This window comes from Camelus ferus, chromosome 26 (genome assembly GCF_009834535.1).
Source record: "Camelus ferus isolate YT-003-E chromosome 26, BCGSAC_Cfer_1.0, whole genome shotgun sequence".
Classification (NCBI taxonomy): domain Eukaryota; kingdom Metazoa; phylum Chordata; class Mammalia; order Artiodactyla; family Camelidae; genus Camelus; species Camelus ferus.
The window spans coordinates 17,407,575-17,428,749 of NC_045721.1; the positions used below are offsets into that span (position 1 = coordinate 17,407,575).

The window sequence follows — 21,175 nt, forward strand, 5'->3', positions numbered from 1 at the left end:
ATGAGATTCCAGAACATGGGATGAGCCTGGGAATCATTGACATTTAAGAGGCAATTAATTATCAAAGGGGCCTTCTGAAGGAACTAAGAAGAAATATTCAGTGATATATGTCAGAGAAAACCAGAAGATTCTGGTATGGCAGGATGCAAGAGATGCACGATTCTAACAGCATGGCTAGGCCCAGAGCCTTCTCTGGGTTTGGTTTTAATGTGTACCATGAACGTCCAATTCTATGTCTAAAACTTAGTCATCTCATCATTCTGGGGGAAGAGCGTTTGTCTGTTCCTTGCAGATGGCTGTCCTGTGGAGAGAAGACCTTCCTTCCAGCCGCTACCATTTGGCCAGGACTTGGAACCTGAAATGCTCACTTCCTTCCCAGTGTCACCAGGAAACTAGGGAAAACAGGGCAGAAGATTTAACCTTCCTCCAGGGCAGAATGTCTCCCACACAAGAAGAGGCTGAGCCCATTATTCAAAAATAGGAATAACATTTTCCAAATAATATAAACATGGACTATATAAAGTAATTACTCATTAGTAATTAATCCCATTTTTCATCTTAAGTTTTAAAGACTTTTTTAAAAAAAAAGAAAACGAGAGGCCACTAAGCTGACTATATATGGAACCCAGTTCTCTCCTGACTAAACTGGTGTGTTGAGCACAGAACACACACGTTTACACGTTTTATTTATTAGGACAGCAGCCATGGCGCCCAGTGGCGAAGCAGGTGGAAATGCTCAGGGAGATGGCCAAGACGTCTGTGAGAGATTAAATTCTAGCATTAGTGCTTCGCTTCAAACCTTCTGAGTGACTAAACCCAGGCCAGGCGTTCAGCCGTCCACATCTAAAGCTCCCTGTACATTTCCCCAGGGTTTCCACTCACTCCGTCCTCATCTGAAATGTTTTTTATAGTGATGATAAACTGACTCCAAACAGAAAAGTCCCAAAACACATGGTCTCTGTTACCAAAGAATGGGTCCTGATGTGTTTCCGTGATAACTACACACCCTGGCTTTTCTGATTGCTGCGGAGGGTCATTAAAAACAGGAAGGTATGTCTAGAGAGAATCTGAGAGCAGTTAACCCTAGCAAGTAAAACAGCATTCACCTGAAGCATAGGTCTCTGATTTCCCAAGACACATTTCGGCAGGAATTTCGAGGATCCTGACCACAGCATTAGCAGGCTGCGGTGAGTGAGATTGACTTCAACTTTCTGAGGAGACCTTTTCCACTGTGATGTGTGACTCCACCTTGGCCCCCGGGGAAGATGAAGTTGCAGTGTGAATTGAACTGCTGGCTCTTCAAAGACCTCAAACCACTGCACTAGACAGTCTACAGAGCTGTTAGAAGTGCTCTGGGGTCAATAAGCCTTAGCAAATGTGCGTAAAGAGGCAACATGAAACAGAAGAATCAAGAGGTGGCAGAAAGGGGCAGATCTAGGTTTGATTCCAGCTCTGCCACTTAGCAGCTATAGGATCTTGGACAGATTCCTTATCTTTCTATCCCTATATCCTTGGGTAATAACATCTATTCTGCAGGACTGTAGAAATAATTAGCATATTAATAGCTTAATAATTAGCATGCTTAGCACAATGCCTGACACACCATAGTAGCTCTTCTGACTAAGTTCACTTTAGCAGAATCAGAAACAGGTAAGTGGCCCACGAAGAAAGAAGCATCTTTGTCAACCTGCCAGTGGCAGGAAGCAACATGTCCTCATTCAGTTTCAAGTTCACCCAGAAGGCAATCCAGTGAGGAAGGAAATGCTCTAGCTAAGCTGCTTCCATAGGAAAACATTAAAATCTCCCCTCCTTTGACCAATGTCTCTCTCTCTGACTCTGCAATTTGCCAAGGCACTAGCACTAAAATGGCAGCCATCAGCGGGAACAGAAGCTGGTGCCCACGAGAGGCCCCTCTCTGCTGCGCAGCCCACAATGCTCAGTTCATGCTTCTAGCATACTAATGACTCCCTTGATTGTCATTACTTAATTCAGTACAAACAGTGGGAAAACTCAGTGACATTTCAGAGGGGAATACCAAATGAACTTGAGCTGAACCATCGCATCGTCCCAAGGAGCGTGACGACGTGGGAATGAAACAATGTAGGCTCCTGCCAGCACTGAGGGCAGAAACAAAGCATGGAATTCAGTGCGGCTAATTCCCCAGAAGAGATTTCACAAGGGCCCAAATCCTCCAAAGCATGAAAATCACACGGGCTCTTACCAAAGAGGAAGTCAGACACAATGCATGGAAGGGCTTGGGAACACTGGCTGGCTGCCCGGGCCCTTGGATAAGTTGGCCCTTGGATAAGATGGTGCAGCCAAACCAGCAGGTACACGCAAATACAGCAAGAGCAAGCTGAGGTTGGGGAGATGAAGCTGTAAACGACGGGCATAACAGCAACTGTCAAGGAAGGTGCTTCTTGGTAGGACTACTGTGGGAGAAAGCATTGAGAAGGAAGGATGAGCTTCCCCGATCCAACCACCTGCAATCAAGACCCAAACCTGTTTCTACCTATCAATAATTCCTGACCACCTCCTTACCTCCTCAGTGCCCAGTACGGGACGGCAATTGTGGCAAACTCCAAAGAAATACAACCCCTGCCCTGGGAGAGCCTACTGTCTGGCCAGGAATGCAAAAATAGCTCTCATAAAAAAGTCACCCTTGCAAGATTACATGCCTCTCAAAATCCAGATCCATGCCTTGTTTAACCCCAGCACCCATCACACTGCCAGAAGCATGGTTAAACTGGAGAATAGTTAAGTTCAAAATTGAGATATATTAACGAGAAATAAAGTTAAGTAGATTAAAAGTTTGACGTAGATACTGGTGGGCAATCTAGTCTTCCCAGAAAAATGTGGAAAGAGAGTGAGATGTGACAGAGGAAAGAGAATATTCCAGAATGAACCACACATATAAAGACATAGTGTAAGAAATTATAATCCTACATGTTGATTTGAATTACTTGTTCTTAATGTGTGGTCCACAGACCACGCATAATGGATTTTGGACCCAGAAACTTAATTCAGATCTCTTGAGAGTGGAGCCCAGGAATTTGCATCTCTAATAAGCACTTAAGCTGTTTTAATGCTCATCAAAACTCAGAACCAGTGGCTAAGGGATCTCAGACTTAAGCAAACACATACTCTTCCTTTAAAAACAGAAATGAAGGGAAGTCAGGAAGGAAAAAGTGAGGAAAGAAGAAAGGAAAGAAGAAAAAAAATGTTTAAGTATAGAAAACATCTTGGGAAGGGGAGTCAGAGCCCCCTGGCAGGCTCCAGGGTGTCTGTGTGTGATCAGGAGGCCACGTGTGAACAGCATCCACGGAACGTGTCAGATGATGAAAGCCCTTCATTGACAGAAGTTGGCTCTGTCTGAGGGCAGTGGCGTGCTATTGTAGGTTCCTGACCAAGAGAGTAACAGGACTTCAATCCAGCAGTAGTCTGTGAGGTAGAGGGCATGGGAGGGATTTTTGGCAGGGAGGCAGTCTCAGAACACTTGCCACCATCAAAAGATGAAGCCACTGTGTGCCTGAAACCAGTAGGTAGAATGTTGAATGACAAGACCTAGATAGTCGAGTATGATGCTAACGCACGTCATTGAGGGGAACTCCATCCGCTCTCGGCAGGAAAGCATCGGCCGTCTTCAAGACCTCCACTTCCACCTCTCGTGTCCATGTCCTGACGCTGCTGCATCCACATCCTCCTTGGCTCCTCAGCATCGTCTTCCCTCTGACTTCAGCACACATCACTATGCTTCCCATCTTTTAAAAAAAGTTCTTTCTCTTGACCTGCACCCTCCTCAGCTGACTTCCCTTTCCTTTCATTAACAAATTCCTTCAGAAGATAGTCTATCTTCACCTCTCCTCCCATTATTCTTCAAACCACAGCAGTCTGCTTGTCCTCACCATTTCTGACTCTGACCTAAGACCCAGAACGGCACAATTACCAAATCTAATTGGCACCTACTGTTCCTTCACCTCCCAGTGATATCTGCCTTCTCTCCTTCAATTTTTCTCCACACTTGTCTTCCATGACACCACTTTCAAGGTTTTCTTTAAATGTTTTGTAAGAGGAAGGCCATCTTCTCTGATCGTCCTATTCTCCTGCCCCTTAAAGGCTGCTGTTTCTGTCATTCCTCAGAGCATAATCATTAATCATCTTTTCTTGCCCTGAGTATCTGATCTCCTTGGGTGATTTCATCTTGTATTTGTTACTATTTCTGTGTCACAAATTATTTTAAAATTAGAAGCTTAAAACAGCCTTTTAATTGTGCTCACAGATTCTGTGGATCAACAGAACGGAAAGGGGGCAGTGGGGATGACTCCCCCCTGCTCGACAATGTCTGAAGCCTGAGCTGAGAGGACTCGGGAGCTTGAGTGACTTCCGTGCTGGGGACTGGAAGGAGGAGTCTTTATTCACAGGTCTGGTGTCTGGTCTGGGGCTACCAGTAGTAGTACTGACATGTGACCTCTCCATGCAGCTGGGGCTTCCTCACAACATGGCACCTCGGAGCTTTTACACGGGAGTTGAGGAATTCAGGCACAGGTATTAAGATCAACAAGGTAACAGTTACACCACCTTTTCTGACCTAGCCTCAGAATCACACAATGTCACTTCGACCACATTTTACTGGTAACATAACACTCCCACATCTACACAAGTTCAAGAGGATTCCACCTCTTGAAATGAGGACTGTCAAAGAATTTTCAACAATTTTTTTGAAAACCTCTAGCACTCAGCTACAGATTCTACTATAGCACCAACATATCTGTCTCAAGTCCAGATCTCTAGATTAATATAGTCAGTTGCTCTAAATTTATATACATCCAATTGCTTACTACACTACGACCAGTAATAATAATAATAGCAAAGGATAATATGCGCATAGCACGTGCCAGTCACAGTTCTAACAATTTTGTACCTACTAACTCGTGTAAACCTCACAATAACTCCAGGAGGCAAGTCCCATTATTATCATTTTAACAAAAATGTTAAATGATTTGCCTGAGCTCACACAGCAAGTGCAATGGAACTGGGACACCACTCAGGCAGTCTGGCTCCAAACTGTAGTCTTTCGACCAGTACACTAAACAGCACAGATATTCTCCAGGTATTGCCATTCCAGCAGGACCAGAACTGTGCTTTAATCCATTGTTCCCTCATTAAAACAAAAATGCCTTTCTGTACTTCTTATATATTTTATCCTTGACAGTAATTCTACTATTCATGTAATACCCAGTGAAGAAGTCTGGGAACCATCCAAATCTCCTAACGTCTCCCTAATCCCCCATGTGAGGTGTGTCCCCAGATTGTGTCAATTAACCTTCTTAAGGATTCCCACGGCTGCCACTCCTCTCAATCCCCACTGCCCAAATCAACATCTTCCCCTGCATTATTGCAGGAATTTTTAACTGGATTCCTTGCTTCCTGTCTCCTGTAATCGTGGTTCATCCTCCCACCTCCCCGAACGATACTTATAAAATGCAAATGTGAGTACTATACATGTTGCTCAAAACTCATCCAAGGCTCCAGAGAAGGGTATATTGGTGCAACGTGTAAATGCCCTCTGATGTGGCTTCTAATTGCTATGACCCTTGTCTCCTGTCCCTGCCTAATGGGCCAAGGTCTGTCCTTACCACATCACCTGCTGTTTCCTAATTTGCCTTCTGTTTCTTGCCTCCCTGCCACCGCACATTCTATACAGTTCCTTCCGCCTTGAACGTCCTCCTTCCTGTTCCCTTTCCAGTTCCTGATCACCTGGAAAACTCTTACCTATCAAGATGTAGCCCTAACATCCCTTCCTCTGGAAACTTTCATTGATACTTTCCCCAAGGAGAGTTGATTACTTACTCACTGTACAAAATCTTGTCCCAGCACTCAACACATGATGTGATCACACTTTCCATCTCCATCTCTATTTTATTACTGGCTCCTAGAAGAAAGTAAGTTGGTCTTATTCATCTTTGCAATCCCAGTGCTCGGTGTGTCACAGATGCTCAATAAATGTTTGTTGAATGGATGAATAAAAGAAACCATAATACATAGTGATATATATAGGAAATAAGCAGGGTGAAATTTACATCCATTGTAGAAGCCTGGAACAACAGCAGGAAAATGAACAGAAACTAGACAATTGAAAGGCACAAGGTCAGAAAATCAGTTTGAGGCGATTAAAGAAAAGGATGGGTTTGGTTTTGCACAAGTTGAACTGTATTTGTACAGTTTTGTATCTAACCAGTGAGTGGTTAGAAAAACAGGATCAGGAAATAGATGAAAGTTCAAGGTTAAATGATAGACTTGAGAATTATAATAGAAGAGATAATTAGTTTAATCAACAGAAAAGGTTTCCAGTTACATAAGAGTAGAATGAACAATTTTATTAGCCCTCTTCTAAAAGGAAAAAGTTAAAAGACTTTCTAAACATGGTTTAAAATAATTATCACAAAAGTATTATTTAATGGAATCATAGGTGATCAAATCCTTTAAGAAGGGAAACATAAAAAGAAAACAGATGAAAGGCTCATCCAAAAAAGAACTTTTTCTTAGGACAGGACCCAAACCAAAAGCAGGCGCCTCCAAGACTATTTAGGACTGGGTCACTGCTTCTTCCTCAGAAGACTGCCTTACAGCTATTTTCACCTCCACCTTGACAGCCACCTCTGAATACCTTCCCGGTGACCTCAGTGGACAGTAGGATACAGGAAAGCTGCCTATTTCAGATCCCTGATTTCCATGCTCTCTGCAAGGCCCCTATGAAGTCCCTGGGTATTACACTGATTGTGTATAGATGCCACTTACAACTAAAGAATGCCAAAATGACTGGTAAAAAGGCAGGGAAAAAAAGACAAAAAACAGAAACATATAATCAACTTGTCATACAAGTCAGCTCATAAGGTAAAGTATAAACGACTGATTGTTACAATTACACAATACCAAATAACTTGTCTGATTTTTTTTTCTGAATTGACCTTTCAGGTTGTGTGTGTGTATCATGCAGACACAGCCAGTGACTGACAGAGGAAATGTGCTTTGTGATAATATAACCAACCCAAATAGGCAAAAATCAACACGAATACATGATTATTTCCTTGATAACCCAACATAGGTGGGGCACTGGAAAATGTTTGGGACCAGAAAACACCAACCACTGGGGACTTTTAGATAATCCATCACAGTGGACAAAGAAGTTCCAATCCAGGTTTTTGTGATTTACACTGTCCCTGGGCTAGTCCACTTTGCTTACAGCTTCCCGAATCTCTTTTCTCTATCAGTCTTAAAACCACATCCAAACAGACTACTCTATTAATAAAGTATTTTGCAGCTCTGTTCTCCTGGACTGATGAGGCCCTATCACATTGGGCATGAACCTCATTCTTGGGTTTTTAAAGCATTTCATACTTCTCCCTCGTCCTTCCCCCTCTCCTTGGGAACCAGAACATCCTGGGGTGTAACACCAGAAATACTTGACTCCACACTGAGACAATGACAGGAACCTCCCCAAACTCTCCTGATCTCCAGACCTAGACCAGCCAGACAGTGGAGTCAAACAGACCTGGTCTGTGATCTCAACTATACCACTTATTAGCTGTGTGAACTTAAGCAAGCAACTCAACTTCTAAGAAATTATTTCTTTATTTAAAAAAATAGAAATAGTTATACAATCTGATGGACTTGTCATGAGGATGAAGATCATATGGTAAAGCAATCACCACAGCATCTGGACCATGAAGATGCTCAACGAACACCCACCCCCTCCTTTCCTTCTGTGTAGTTTCATCCGGTTTGGGGGTCCTCTTGCAGCGTCCACACAGGACAGTCTCAACTCCTAGGTTTCTGTTACACTTGCCACCCATGTGTCAAAAACGTAAGCTGAGAGACTGAATTTGAGGGCGGTGACAACTACTGCAACCAAAATTGCACTACACTGAATATATTGATGAACCATCTTCACACGTGTACTTTTAGGTGGTTCATTGGATTGGCTACTTTTGCATGACATTTTCACTTTCAGATTTCTTCACATATACCCACGAGTATACAGGACTATATGTACTTAACTGCAGAAATGCTTCACACTTACTGAGCACTTACAGGCACTGTGCAGAGGTAGCTCATTTAATTCTCAGAGCAACCCTATCAAAGAAGTACTATTATTATCCCCATTCTATAGATGAGGAAACTGAGGCTTAAGGATATTAAGTAATTTAACCAAGGTCACAGAGCTAGTAAGAAAACTGCTAAATAACCAACTGCATTTATGATGCATGTGTTTTATTTTAATTGAAAGTAAAGGGTCTGTGGTTTAACTGCTTTTAACTTCGAATGAAGCTCACTGCTGAGCTGCAAGCAGAAGATAAAACAGGAGGACAGGTGTTGCTTTAAGAGAGTGATGGGCGTTGTAACCCGAAGCCTCCTCCACCCAAAAGGTCTGAGAGGCTGCACCCCGCCGGCCGGTGCGCGTCTGTAAACTCCCGCGGGTCTGGCGCGTCTCCTTCTTCCAAAGTTGGAGCTCTCCTTGGTGGGAGGGGGCGGGGAGGAGGGGAGGCCAGTGACGTCACTCTGGGATGGGAATAAAGCTCTCGGGCCGCGGTCCGGCGAGGACACTGCCCCGAGAGCAGAGTGGGCTGTCCCATTCGGGGACACTCGCTGCGCCCCCGCCGGAGGAAGGCCGTGCCAGGAGGCACCATGCCCCAAAACGTGGTCCTGCCGGGCCCTGCGCCCTGGGGCTTCAGACTCTCGGGGGGCATAGACTTCAACCAGCCTTTGATCATCACCAGGGTAGGTGTTTTCCGTTCTTTTGCTGCAAGTGGGGACGCTGGCGTGCGGCCGGTCCCCCTGGAGAGGATAGTGGCCAGTGAGGCAGTGGAGTGTGCTGGGTGGGTCCTCGGCTTCGGGCCACAGTTCGAGGGGCGGCAGCATCTCGGCAAACTAAGGTTTGGGGATGCAGAGCAGTTAAGAGAATTAACCACGTCAGTTCCACTGTCTGCAGCGTCTTGGCCCCCAACAACTTTCCGAGGAGAGGTGAACTGACAGCGTGGTTCCCATGGCCTCAGAGAAGCTGGGCTGCGAGGTGGGCTGCCTTCTCGCCCTCCACTCCTGGTCTCCTTTCCAGTAACAAACGAGGTGGGGGCCACGGGAGGAGAGACGAAGGACCAACAATAGTGGTTGCTTCTTGGAGCTAGACACGCATCTGAGCGCTCTCCTTGTCTGGATGAAAACTTCGGCAGGGAGCTGTTCGCAGGGCACAACCTGGGCCCGCCAAGCTGGAACCGCCCTTATCAGCTCAGACAGGGAATATATTACTAATCTGTATTCCTAGGTTTCCAGGCGTTTTGAATAAATATTTTCCAAAGCTGGAAACTTGGCTAAGAAATCATCACCTATAACTCGAACTACAAAGAAAACATGTCAGATTGTTTCCTTTATCTGAGGGAGAGTCATCACTCAGCCTAATAACTCAAAATAATACTTTCCTATCAAAGTCAAGCTTTCTTTCCTTAATAGTCTCTAAAGTATTTTCTAATCAAAAAGAAAGAAAGAAAGAAAGAGGGAAACTTCAGGATCTGTCCTGCCAGTAAATTTCTAGTTGGTCTAATTGATTTTTTTCCTAACATATGTTTGCCTGACTAACAATGTTATTGTTATTATTTCAATGATCACATATAAAGCATATTAAACCTAATTTTAAAACACAAACTTTCAGATTATACCTTTACTTAATGCTTTATTTTCTTCCTTATTTTTTATACTGTGTTTTATAAATGTATACTTTATAATCTGATATACTCACATCAATTTTTAAACAAGGTAATACCTTTAAAATTCTGTTCTACTTACCAGTTTTGAGAACCAATGTCTTTTTAAAATAACCTCAAAACGTACCATACAGATGCATACTATGGAACATTTCAAGCTTTGTTTTACATTTTTCGAAAACATGTAAACACATCTGACATGTGTGTTTTTATATAAGACATAAAAACTTAACACACCCCCAGAAATGTTCCTAAGTAAATTAGGCAGAAAATGGTTCAGTGATCTGGGCCAAACAATGCCTTTTATGGATTTATCAAAGGAAACAGCTTCCATTATCTCTGCTAAGAAATATTCTCAAAGTTTCTAAAGTACAGTTTTCCTTTGTTTATATTAAATGAAATAAGCTTTTGAATCGTAACAGAGAATAAATCATATTTATATTAAATCCTAAAGAAATCACTCAGTCACAAAAATCCTTCCAGTGATTTATAGAAGAAATATCTTACTATTACTGTGGAACATAATATGATGACTCTTATGCTTGAAACATTGAGTTGTTGATATTATAAACAATGTTTATTTTAAAAAACTCAACATTTTGGAGTTGACTGCAGGAGCATATGGTAAACAGCTGATATAATGACATTTGGGAAGCCAATTCTGTTTGAATTTTTAACTCATAAGTAATTTGCATCACATTGACACTTGTTTCAATAATAGTGCACAACCATAGATGATTATTTCATTTGACTGTGGATTTTCTTTTCAGTTAATTTAACTCAAAGAGAGCAAGTTAAAACTAAACTGTTTTGTAGTCCAGGGGTCCCCAAAACCATTCACATAGAAGATTCTTGTTGAATAAGTGAAAACATATTCACTTGAAATTTTTTGCTTTAGTGAACACCTAATCGAGAATATTTCCACTGAAATTATAATAATACTAAAAATCATTTGGAAAAAACCTAAAAGATATTACCCCAAAACAGTTATCAGTGTTGTAATTAGGTATTAGAATAATTCTATTAAGTCAGTAATTTTAACATTGTGCTAAAAGGTGGTGAATGAGGTTATGTGTGTGTTAGCGCACACTTTCGCCTGCCATGCACTCTCCTAAGCCCTTTATAGGCACTAATTCACTTAAATCACACCATTATCCTAAAAGATAGTAGTGGTAATATCCCTGCCGTTGATCACAAGTGGTGAAACAGAATTCAAGGCCAAGTCTACCTGCCTCCCAAGTCTTCATCCTGAAGCCCGTACATATGAAAGATTCTGTTTATTGTACAAATGTTTCCAAATAGGTGTTTTGTGCCATCCAGCCCATCATCGGGTCCTACTGATATTATGTCTTTAAGATCTACCACTTTCTTTTTTCCAACCACTGTCCCTCATTGAGATTTCATAATTTCATGCCTAGCTGTTTGTCTCCCTGCTGCAATTCGTCCTGAATATTCTTACCAGCCATCTTTGAGATGGTTGATGGCTGCTCCTACCTTCCTCATTCTTAAAAATTCTTCAGTGGCAATCCCCAGTTTATAGAGAACAAAATGTGTGGTCTTCAGCATGGCATTCATGGCTTTCACCATCCATCCCGACTCACATCTCCCACCTCACTTCCTCCCTCTTCCTCCTCTCTCCCCTTCCTCCTCTCACTCCATAAATAGGTAGTAGTCCAAAACTGGACCACTTATAATTTCTCTAACATGTCTTTGCTGCTGTCATTTTCCCCCAGAATTCTCTTCCCCACCCACCCCGTAGTCCTCTGTGCTTGTGGAAATCCATTACAATACCACTTCTCCAGCCTTCCTCCGGGAACAATCACTGCATCCGCTTAATTGCCCTAGCTCTTGACCTGCAACCTCTCTTTATATCACACCTTGTACCACAGATGTTTGAGTACATCTGTATCCCACAGATTGCATGCTCCCCTCTCAAGGCAAGAACTCGCAGGTTTGGGGCTCCTCAGTGCCAAGCACAGGGTCTAGTGTATCACATATGTTATAGAATAAATACAGACACAATATGAGTAATTAACTAAAGTGTCCATTTTTGACATAACTTCATTATCATAATAGATGCAGACTGTGTCTTCAGAAATATTCCACGATAAAGAAAAAGGAGAGTTGTTTTATTGTTCATTGATTTGTCTGTTTTAGATAAGTTCTTAAGTATGCAAAGAATTGAAATGCCAATGCCTGCACTTAACGTCACAAAAAGTCCCATAAATGAGATATATTCCTCAAGTCAATTAAATCAGTTTTTGTCCTACAAGCAATGCCCTCCCTTCCTCTCCTCACACTCTACAAAAGCAGACTAGAGCAGTGCTCCTCGACGGTGGTCCTCGGCTCCACCGTCTTCTGGGGAAGGGGTTTACCAACACAACTCTCCATTAGCTGAAATTACAATTCACAAAATGAGGACAAAGGGTCCTCACCCTATAGTTGTTTACAATCCAGTGGGGTGAAACTTTGTATCATAAAAAACCATGAGAAGTAAGGTAAACCAAACACCAGACATTCTCCCCCAAAAAGCTGAGCCATTGGTTGTGATACAATTTTTAGGAAAGCAGTTTCTAGGCAAGGGTGTGCTATACTTCCCGTGATATAAATTTAACTTGTGGATGGATGTTCAGTGCAGGGGAGGGAGCTATTATGGCAAACACTATGTACAACTGGCCAGCATTTCATAGAATAAAGTTTAAGGTTCACATCTCTAAGTGAGAAGCTGTTCTTTTTCTGGCAAGAAGGTCCTAAGGAGTCTCTTTCTTAAGTGTTAGGACCACCCAGAAGGTGGATCTACTATCTCAGCCAAGTTACAGATGGTTTGTTTTCACAAATTGTCCAATTTGTAATAAAGTACAAGCTTCTTTTGTGTACACGATGTAAAATCGCTGTGTACATCGGATGCCAGCATGTCCCTTCCCACTCAGTTCCTGCTTCATGGACCTGGGTACCAACAAAGAAAATGCTAGTGTATTCTTAAGTTTTGCAGGGTTTAACATAGAAAAGTATAGTTCTTTAATATATATTTGAAATTTGAACTTTTAGAAAGAAATATTTACCGTTGAATGCAATCTTCTCCCAGGTAGCCCTCAGTATCCTTGGGGGATTGGTTCCAAAACCCCCACCCTTATACCCACCCCACCCTCCCAACCCCCTAGCCCTTCCCTTGAGGATACCAAAACCCCAGGATGTTCAAGTCCTTTATATAAAATGGAATTTGAATATAAACCTACGTGTGTCCTCCACTTTGAATCATCTCTAGATTACTCATAATACCCAACACAATGTAAATGCTATGTAAATAGTTGCTGGCATGCAGCAAATTCAAGTTTTGCTTTTTGGAAATTTCTGGGATTTTTTTTCCAAATATTTTCAACCCTCGGTTGCTTGACTCCTGGATGCAAAACCTGCAGATTGGGAGGGCCAACCATTTTTAATTTTGTTCCAGACCTGTCTGCAACGCTGACATCTGTTCCTAACATTCATACATCCCACAAGTATATTCCACCCCACAGCCATAACTGTCTTGCTCTGTGACTATTTCAATCATTTTTATTCTTCACATAGACATTCCATCAGGGCCACATCTTGGACTTCCCTCATGTCTCCCACAGTTAACAGGTCATTATAGATGCTTCACCTGTAATTTAAATTCGTTTTTCCCAAATGGACCCAAGTAATAGGCTGATGTGAATAACGGAAATCATCTGAGGCACTTGTTAAAAATCTAAATTTCCTAGTTCTTCTGCTAGAGTTTCTAATTCCTGATTCCAGGCATTAGAGTGGGACTGGGAACTTTGTTAAGCAAAGATTCCCCACGATTCTCCTAATCAGACAAGTTTGAAACCATGTGCTAAGTGATGAATGGCAGTGCTATTTCCAAAGATCTCTCTAATGCTTTTGATATTTGAAACCCTAATGAATCTGAATAATAAACCCACTGAAAACCTCTTTGCCTTATTTTAGTCTCTCTTCTCCTAATTTGGAAAAACATGTTAAAAAATAAACTGTGAGCAATAAGATCAAGCAACAGAAATAAAATAAAAAGTAATAATATAATAAAGTCATAATATAAAATAAAGCTGAGAACTAATATATCCTTATGATTAAACAGAGAGTTTAACTTACTAAAACCAGGCCATCTTAGTGGTCATTTGCTGATCACTAGCCTCGCTGTGCGTGAGACTCAGGAAGAAGTGAAAGAACATGTGTTCTCCTTCTCTCTCAGCCCTCTCTCTAAATACTATTTTCTTTCTTATCAACTCCCACCTTGGAGGTCCCGGGACATCAGTGGCCAGGTTGGACGCAAGGTCAGAAGTTGGTTCTGGCCACCACTATCAACCACTGGTTTCCTATTTGACTAATGAAACTGCCAGCGACATAGCCGTACAGCTGCTCCCACCTTAGTGAGAAGCCGCAAGTTCCTTAGTCACTTCACCTCTGAAAAACAGAAGCAACCTTCTACGTCCAGCCTGTCTTAGAGTGGTTGCAATGGTCAAAGTTATTAGAAAGCGCTTTGCAAATGTAATCTTTTGGGTAAATATAAGACAGTGTTATTAACTTCCGTATTAAAGCTGTGAATAAAATTTAGTAATATTCAGTATCTAAGTTCAGCACACAAAATGCCTCTGGTTAAAATTTATATAGACAGATACACACAAAACCCTTCCTTCCACTCATCCTAATCACAGCTAAGAAATACTTAGGTTTTCTAAACCAAGATCGAGTGTCAAATAGAAATCAAATTCAAGGATATTAGAAAAGCTAGGTGAGGCTTTAAAAGCAAACACATTGAACCATGCTTTCTCATGTTTTAACTCAACAAATAGCACACTGGTCTTAGACGTTTAAAAATAGATTGTACTGATTTTGACAAACTATAGTTAGAGGAAATTAGAAGTTTAAGGTTATTTTTATCACTATAACTCATATTAGAGATGGAAACTTTTATTCTTCTAACAGTTCTGAGTCTGGGAGAATTTCTAAATGCAAAAACACCTATGAAATGCCTCCCAAAGCTGAACGTAATAATCCTCAGTTATCTTCATCCAGCTCCCATCAACTGTCCAAACGGGAAAATTATCATGATCTTTCTTAGAGCCACGAGGTTAAATCAAATCAATCATTTGCAAATTAAGCAAATAGACAAACAATGAATTAATGATCCTCAAGTTTAACATTAGGAATGACCTAGTTTATTCCTGGAGTCAAGTCTTACATGTTATTCTGCTCTAAATAGTGGGAACTAGCAAAAGAAACAATGGCAAGTTGACAGTAGTAGCCATAATCTTTGGGTATGTAAGGACTAGTTCTTTTCATTTCACAAGCTCTGATTTAAATGTCCTTTTCATTCATTTTTCAAAGAATTATTCATTGATTACAAATACTGAATTTATTGTGTGAAGCATCAGGAATATACATAATATTATGGATATCCTCAAGAACTTCTGGTTGGGAAGACAGACAATACACAAGTGAAAAAACAAACATGAGAGTACACATTGTCTTCATAAAGGCAAAGAACAGGTAACAGTGAAGAACGATGGGGAGGGGCTAGAGAAGCTACATCAGATGTCTGGGGAGGTCTCTCTGAGAGCATGACCTTTAAGCCTAGACCTCAAGGATGAGAAAGACCAACCAGGTGAAGAGTAGGGGGAACATTTAAGGCCCAAGTAACAGTGTGTGCAAAGCTTGGAAGAGGGTGCAAGCTTGGCCTATTTGTGGAACAAAAAGGAATTCAGACTAGCTATGGAGCAGTGGATGAGGGGAGGAGGAAGGGTATGAAGTGATAGTAGAGAAGCAGGCAGCATAAGACCAGGTGAGGACTATTAGGGACTTGTCAATAGTTGGGATTTACCCAGAAAAAATGGGAACAGGTGTAGCAATCAAAAGAATAATTAATGGTATACTCAACATGTATTTATTGAAATAACTTGAAATAATTTCAGATTTCCTATTTTCTAAACATTTAACAACCATATTTTTCCCATATCATTTCCCATACCATTCCTCATATCCCCCCCCCCAAAAAAACCCATGTGAATTTCTGCAGACAGCATCAAATCAGATCTTGCTTTTTTTTTTTCCTACCTAGTTTGACAATCTCTGTTAAAAAACAGAATGTGATGTGTTTTTAGGTCATTTACATTTAATGTAATTACTGGTATGGTTTAATTAAAAAGCTATCATCTTGTTATAGTTGTTTTCTATTTGTTCCATCTGTTCTCCATTCATGGAGAAGAGCTGCGCATGGATACAAATTTCCCTCGTGTCTGCGGTTCCCAGGGGTTCTAAACTCTGAATATTTAACTCACACTTGGCCTCTAGCAATTTGTTCAGAATTTTAGTGAATTCTTCTTAACAGGTAGTATGGTGTCTTCATCTTCTATTTTCTGATACAGGTGAGCCCACACTTACATCTCGTCTTTCCTTGGAAGCTCCTATCTTTCCTTCCATTCCAAGCTAGTTGACTGCCTTATAACTTCAGCTGTCTGAAGAGTCCAGGGAAGTTATAATTTTGCGTATTAGCTGGCTTCTTCTTTTTAACACAAGAGGGATTGATTCTCTTCTGAGCTTTCTACATCCCAGGGGCATGACAGGGATGCTGAAGCAGTTTCAATTCAAATATAAAAGCTCCCCAAATGTAGTATACTTCTATTCCCAAATAGAGAATTCTAGGTGACAAAGAAACACTAAAAAACAAATTATTTTGTTTAAACCAAAGAAAATATGATTCAAACAGGGAGTTATGGAAGATGTTTTAAAAGAGAAGAAGAGATACATGGTAGAGTAAATATGGTTAGTAAGAAATAAATTAATTCACATAATGAGAAAATAGAGATAACAGAATTGATCAATTAAGAGTTATTTTAAGTTAAATTTAATATTTCCTAACCAATAAAACATATAAAATGTTACCAAGGTTAAATACAAATGCCAGGCACAAAACTCAAGATATTGCAGGATGTTGATTTTAAAATGTGCGATGATTTCTTCCAGATCACTCCAGGCAGCAAGGCGGCAGCTGCCAACCTGTCTCCTGGAGATGTCATCCTGGCTATTGATGGCTTCGGTACAGAGTCCATGACTCATGCTGATGCACAGGACAGGATTAAAGCAGCAGCACACCAGCTGTGTCTCAAAATTGACAGGTGCTCTTTAATTAATGGTGTTAAAATTTGATCTGTTTTGCAGGAGAACCTGAATCAGAACTATAAATGATTCATCCTCCCACTGAGGAGTATCACAGGACCCAGAATTCTGACTGGCTTTTTAATATATCAGCCACTTTGGTTTGTTCTTCACTGAAGTCAGTCAGTCTAGTAGCTGTTAACAAATGATTTCTAAAAAGAATGCTCTGGAATGTCAGAATACTGAAAGCAGCTGAAAGAATTTTTTTCCCTCTACTAACCCAGTTAGTTGACAATGAAAATAGAACCATTAAAGGTATTGGCCATAAAAACACGGAACAGCATGTCGCGTTAGTTATACTGCTGTTCTAAACATGGTAGAGAATGGAATGGAATTTAGAAATGCTCCTGAAAGAATCTCATGCTTCCCAAAATGTGATCATGTTAAAAATTGGTTGCTAATATCCTCTATGCCATTGGCTTTTTTGTACTGAATTCAGCCTAGAAGAATCTCACAAGGTGTGAGAGTGTATGTGCACATGAGGGTTTCAGACAATGAGACATTTCTGACCAAAAACAGTATTAGGAAATTGAACCTGATCTATTGCCATCAGATCTGAAACTGAGCTGTGAAAATAATGATTTGTTACAGCGTTGTTAGTGTGTTGATTCTGTTGCTGCTGTATTCGCAGTTTTCCCTGCTGTGGTACAGAAGGCACAACCCATCAGCCACTCTGCCATGCCATGGGGTGAAACTGACTCTTCCCCATCTCTGCATAACCTGTGATCCTGCCAAGCACACAGTTTCTTAAGAGCCACACGATCCCAAGTAGATACATGAGAAAGGCTGGACAAAGCACATTTTCTTCATGCCAACGGCAAATCCACCTGGCAAATCACTCACTGCCTCCTGTGGCGCCCTGGGTAGGCTAGGAGGGAAGTAGGGGAGACCTAAGGAGCTTGCCCTGGGGTCATCTGTCTGCAGGGCATGCCTCCCGAATCTCCCTCTCCTGTACTGCTTCCCACATGCGCCGGAGACCACTTCCTCCAGAAACGGTACAATGTCCTTGCCTCAGTCAGTTCCAGATGCTATAAGTGAACACCACAGACTGGATGGTTTAAACAGCAAACATTTATTTCTCACAGTTATGGAGGCTGGAAGTCCAAGGTCAGGGAGCCAGCATGGTTGGGTTCTTCGTGAGAACCCCTTTCCCGGTCAAGTCCTCATATGGCCCTCCTTGGTATGTGCACACAGAGGAGAGCAAGAGAGATCACAGGCCTCTTCTTTTTATAAAGGCATTAATCCCACCATGAGCGCCCTACTCTCATGACCTAATCTAACCCTAATTACCTCCTAAAGACCCCACCTCCAAATGCCGTCACACTGGGGAGGAGGATTTCAACACGTGAATGGGGTGGGGGGTGCAGGGGGCACAAACATTCAGCCCATCGCAGTCCTCCAGGCAATTCTGATCAATTCGAGCCTTCCCAAAAGTACACTGAAAACATAAGACTAATTAGATGAGAGAGTACAGGATAATGAGCAAGGAATATTGCTTTTGCCTTTATCAAGGGTTGATAGTATTTTCACAAACATAGGCAATTAAAGTATCTCAAACTGGAAGTGCCATTAGAATTTGGGGGTTTATAAACTTTATTTTATTTACAGGGCGGACACTCGCTTATGGTCTCCACAGGTATCTGAAGATGGGAAGGCTCATCCTTTCAAAATCAACTTAGAATCAGAACCACAGGTATGAATTTTGGAGTAAATGGTGTTCACATTACGTTTCCTTTTAAATGATGCCCTCCAAGAGGAAAAAGTGACAAATAGAAAAAACTGGAATAAGCCACCAGATGAAGTAGCTATCTTTACTCTCTGAGATTAATTTACATTATCCATGCCATCCTACATCAAGAAAAAAGAGATGTATGCCTAGGCAAACATCTTGTTCAAAGACAAACAGATTCTCATCAGGAAAAATGTGGCTATATCCACGTAGAGTCTGCTTATTTTTTCATTTTCCTATGATGGACTTTTGCCAAATGACCATGAGTTAATCCAAGAAATTTAAGATGTTAAAGCAAAACAAAAAATAGGGTCTCTCATTTGAAACAGGTGTCTCTAATCTTATAGTTATCGTGAACTTCAATTCCTCAAGGTCTTCACCCAGATCTTATTTTACATCCTTCTTTGATGATCAGTTCTGGCATTCTGTAATTAAGCTGACTCTAGGGAAAGAGTTTTGCATTATGTAATCATGATGATATTCTGCCTGTGCAGCTGAATTACAAAAGATAAAGGATCTTCCCTTGAGGCAACTCTATCTACGAAGCTAAATTAATCTAACACTCTGATGCTGACCTGACTATGCCTACTTTCAAAAGCTCCAAAAAAACTGAAATTAAACCAAACCTCCATTGTGCCATATGGAAAATATAATCAATAAAAGGATTTTTGAACCTCTCCTTGGTCAGAAGCTCCCCAAGTTTAGAGAGACAGAGATATATAAATTGAATACCCCTTTTTAAACAAGCACCCCTGCTAAGCTAATTATATATCCCCAGAGTTCAACTAATGAAAATGAACTGAAAATATGGTTCTAATTTATGCTTCAGCAAGGTTTCCCCTTTCAGGAACACCGACTCCTGAAACTGTCCTTCAGGTTTTTCACTGTCTCCATCAGCCTCCATTCATTTCCTTCTTAGTAAAATACATGTAGGATACATATGTACATGTGTCTTACAGGGCTTCTCAAAGATTTCAATAAAATAATATAGAACAATAATTTGGCACACTGAATTGCTCATAGAGATATTCAGTCAGGTGGGCTCTGTCGTGATCACTGGGTACGGCACCCCTCTCACCAGGCGGTGCTCAGAAGGCCTCCTGGCCTTTCCTAACAGTGAGACAGAGCTTCCTGGAGACCAGAAACGTCTTCCTCACTGCTCTCCACGGGGCATTACATATTACTCTGGATGAAAACTTTATCATCAGCTCAAATACAAACCCCCCCAACCCCAGGAGAAGAAACATACTTCAACTTTCAGAGGGAACGAGTTTATCAGATCCTTGTCCGAGACTTTTTACTGGAGGGAGAGAAGAGCGTGAGCCTAAAAGCCACTCAGAGCAAAAGGGGGAGAAGGGCTTCAAACTGAGTAAGATAAGGACAATCACGAAGGCGGAGCTGGTGTGTCTGCTCGTACTCTGAGTTACCCCAGGTGTAGCACACAGCAGGCGCTCATTAAACAGCTGACGAATGAATGAAAAGAACCGGAGGCCCTAAAGAGAAACAGTTCTAACATGGCAGCCGTGGGGACATACTCTCAGGCTGGGGTTCTGCCACCGCCCCCAGAGGCTGCGTGCACAGCAGAGTGATCCTGAAGGCTGCGGCGGCCCTTCAGGTGAGAGCTCTGCTCTTCAGGGTGGGTGAGTACGAGGTAAAAGGGACGAGACAGGCAGTCAGTGCAGGGAGAAGGGACCTGCAACCTGGTGGTGGCTTACCCCGCATCTGAGGTAGATGGGTGAGTGACACCTCTAAGCATCCTCTCGGATGGAAGGAGAGACCAGAAGAAGGAGGCAGAACAGTTCTCCAGGCAGAGCTGTCATTTGCAGACAGCCCGTGGCAGTAATGCCCAATCCGCCTGCTTCCTCTAACCCTCAGCAGTTCATCACTTAGAGGCATCACGGGAGCAAAAGAGACCATGTGGTGCTTTAAAAAACAAAAAAGGGAAATAAATTTAAGGCTCACATATACACATATATTGACCCTCCCCCAATCTCTGATTATCACTATGACAAATTGGATAGAATTCTGAATTTGCTTTTCTATATAGTGTACACATCCAAAATTGGACTGCACCTTTTGCACATTTCCATTCAAATTTTTTTCCTAATTTTTTTAAACCCAACTTCATCAATATGAGATGCTAAAATATGGGACACATATTTGACCAAAGTGCCAAATCCCCAGTGATCACTGATCACATTGCAGTTTCCACTCCAGCATGTGGGCGACTCAGCACGTACGGATTTCATTAGGCACAGGGTGAGCCAGAGCATCACGGGAGCCTGGGTTTTGCTAATGTCTCTGGTCCAGAGTTGGAGTTTCAAGGCACCTGTCTGGGCTTTACTCTAGAGGAGGCCCCTTTTGTAGACCTATGAGTATTAATTTATGACTATGGTTATTCTAAGAATTGATTTTAGAAGATAATCTAAATTTTAAATACTCCGGCCACTTGTCAGTCATTTATTAGCCCACGTGTCCTGCATTTTGCAGTTAGACA

General features: G+C 41.7%; 2 protein-coding genes across 4 annotated transcripts in view; one reads left to right on the forward strand and one right to left on the reverse strand.

The window, feature by feature from the left end:
* C26H4orf47 (chromosome 26 C4orf47 homolog) overlaps nt 1-21,175 on the reverse strand; it is a 137,803-nt gene that overhangs the window by 66,063 nt on the left and 50,565 nt on the right. The gene's annotated exons all lie outside the window — the stretch shown is intronic.
* Nucleotides 8,573-21,175, forward strand: part of PDLIM3 (PDZ and LIM domain 3) — a 28,836-nt gene continuing 16,233 nt past the window's right edge. For 2 of the 3 annotated variants that reach the window (XM_006178354.3, XM_006178355.3), the window contains exons 1-3: nt 8,582-8,778; nt 16,758-16,909; nt 18,558-18,642. In XM_006178354.3, the coding sequence (XP_006178416.1) occupies nt 8,686-8,778; nt 16,758-16,909; nt 18,558-18,642 (330 nt within the window). In that variant the 5' untranslated portion in view covers nt 8,582-8,685. Of the gene's footprint in view, nt 8,779-16,757; nt 16,910-18,557; nt 18,643-21,175 lie in introns of all 3 variants that reach the window. The other variant, XM_006178353.2, reaches the window with a different exon arrangement.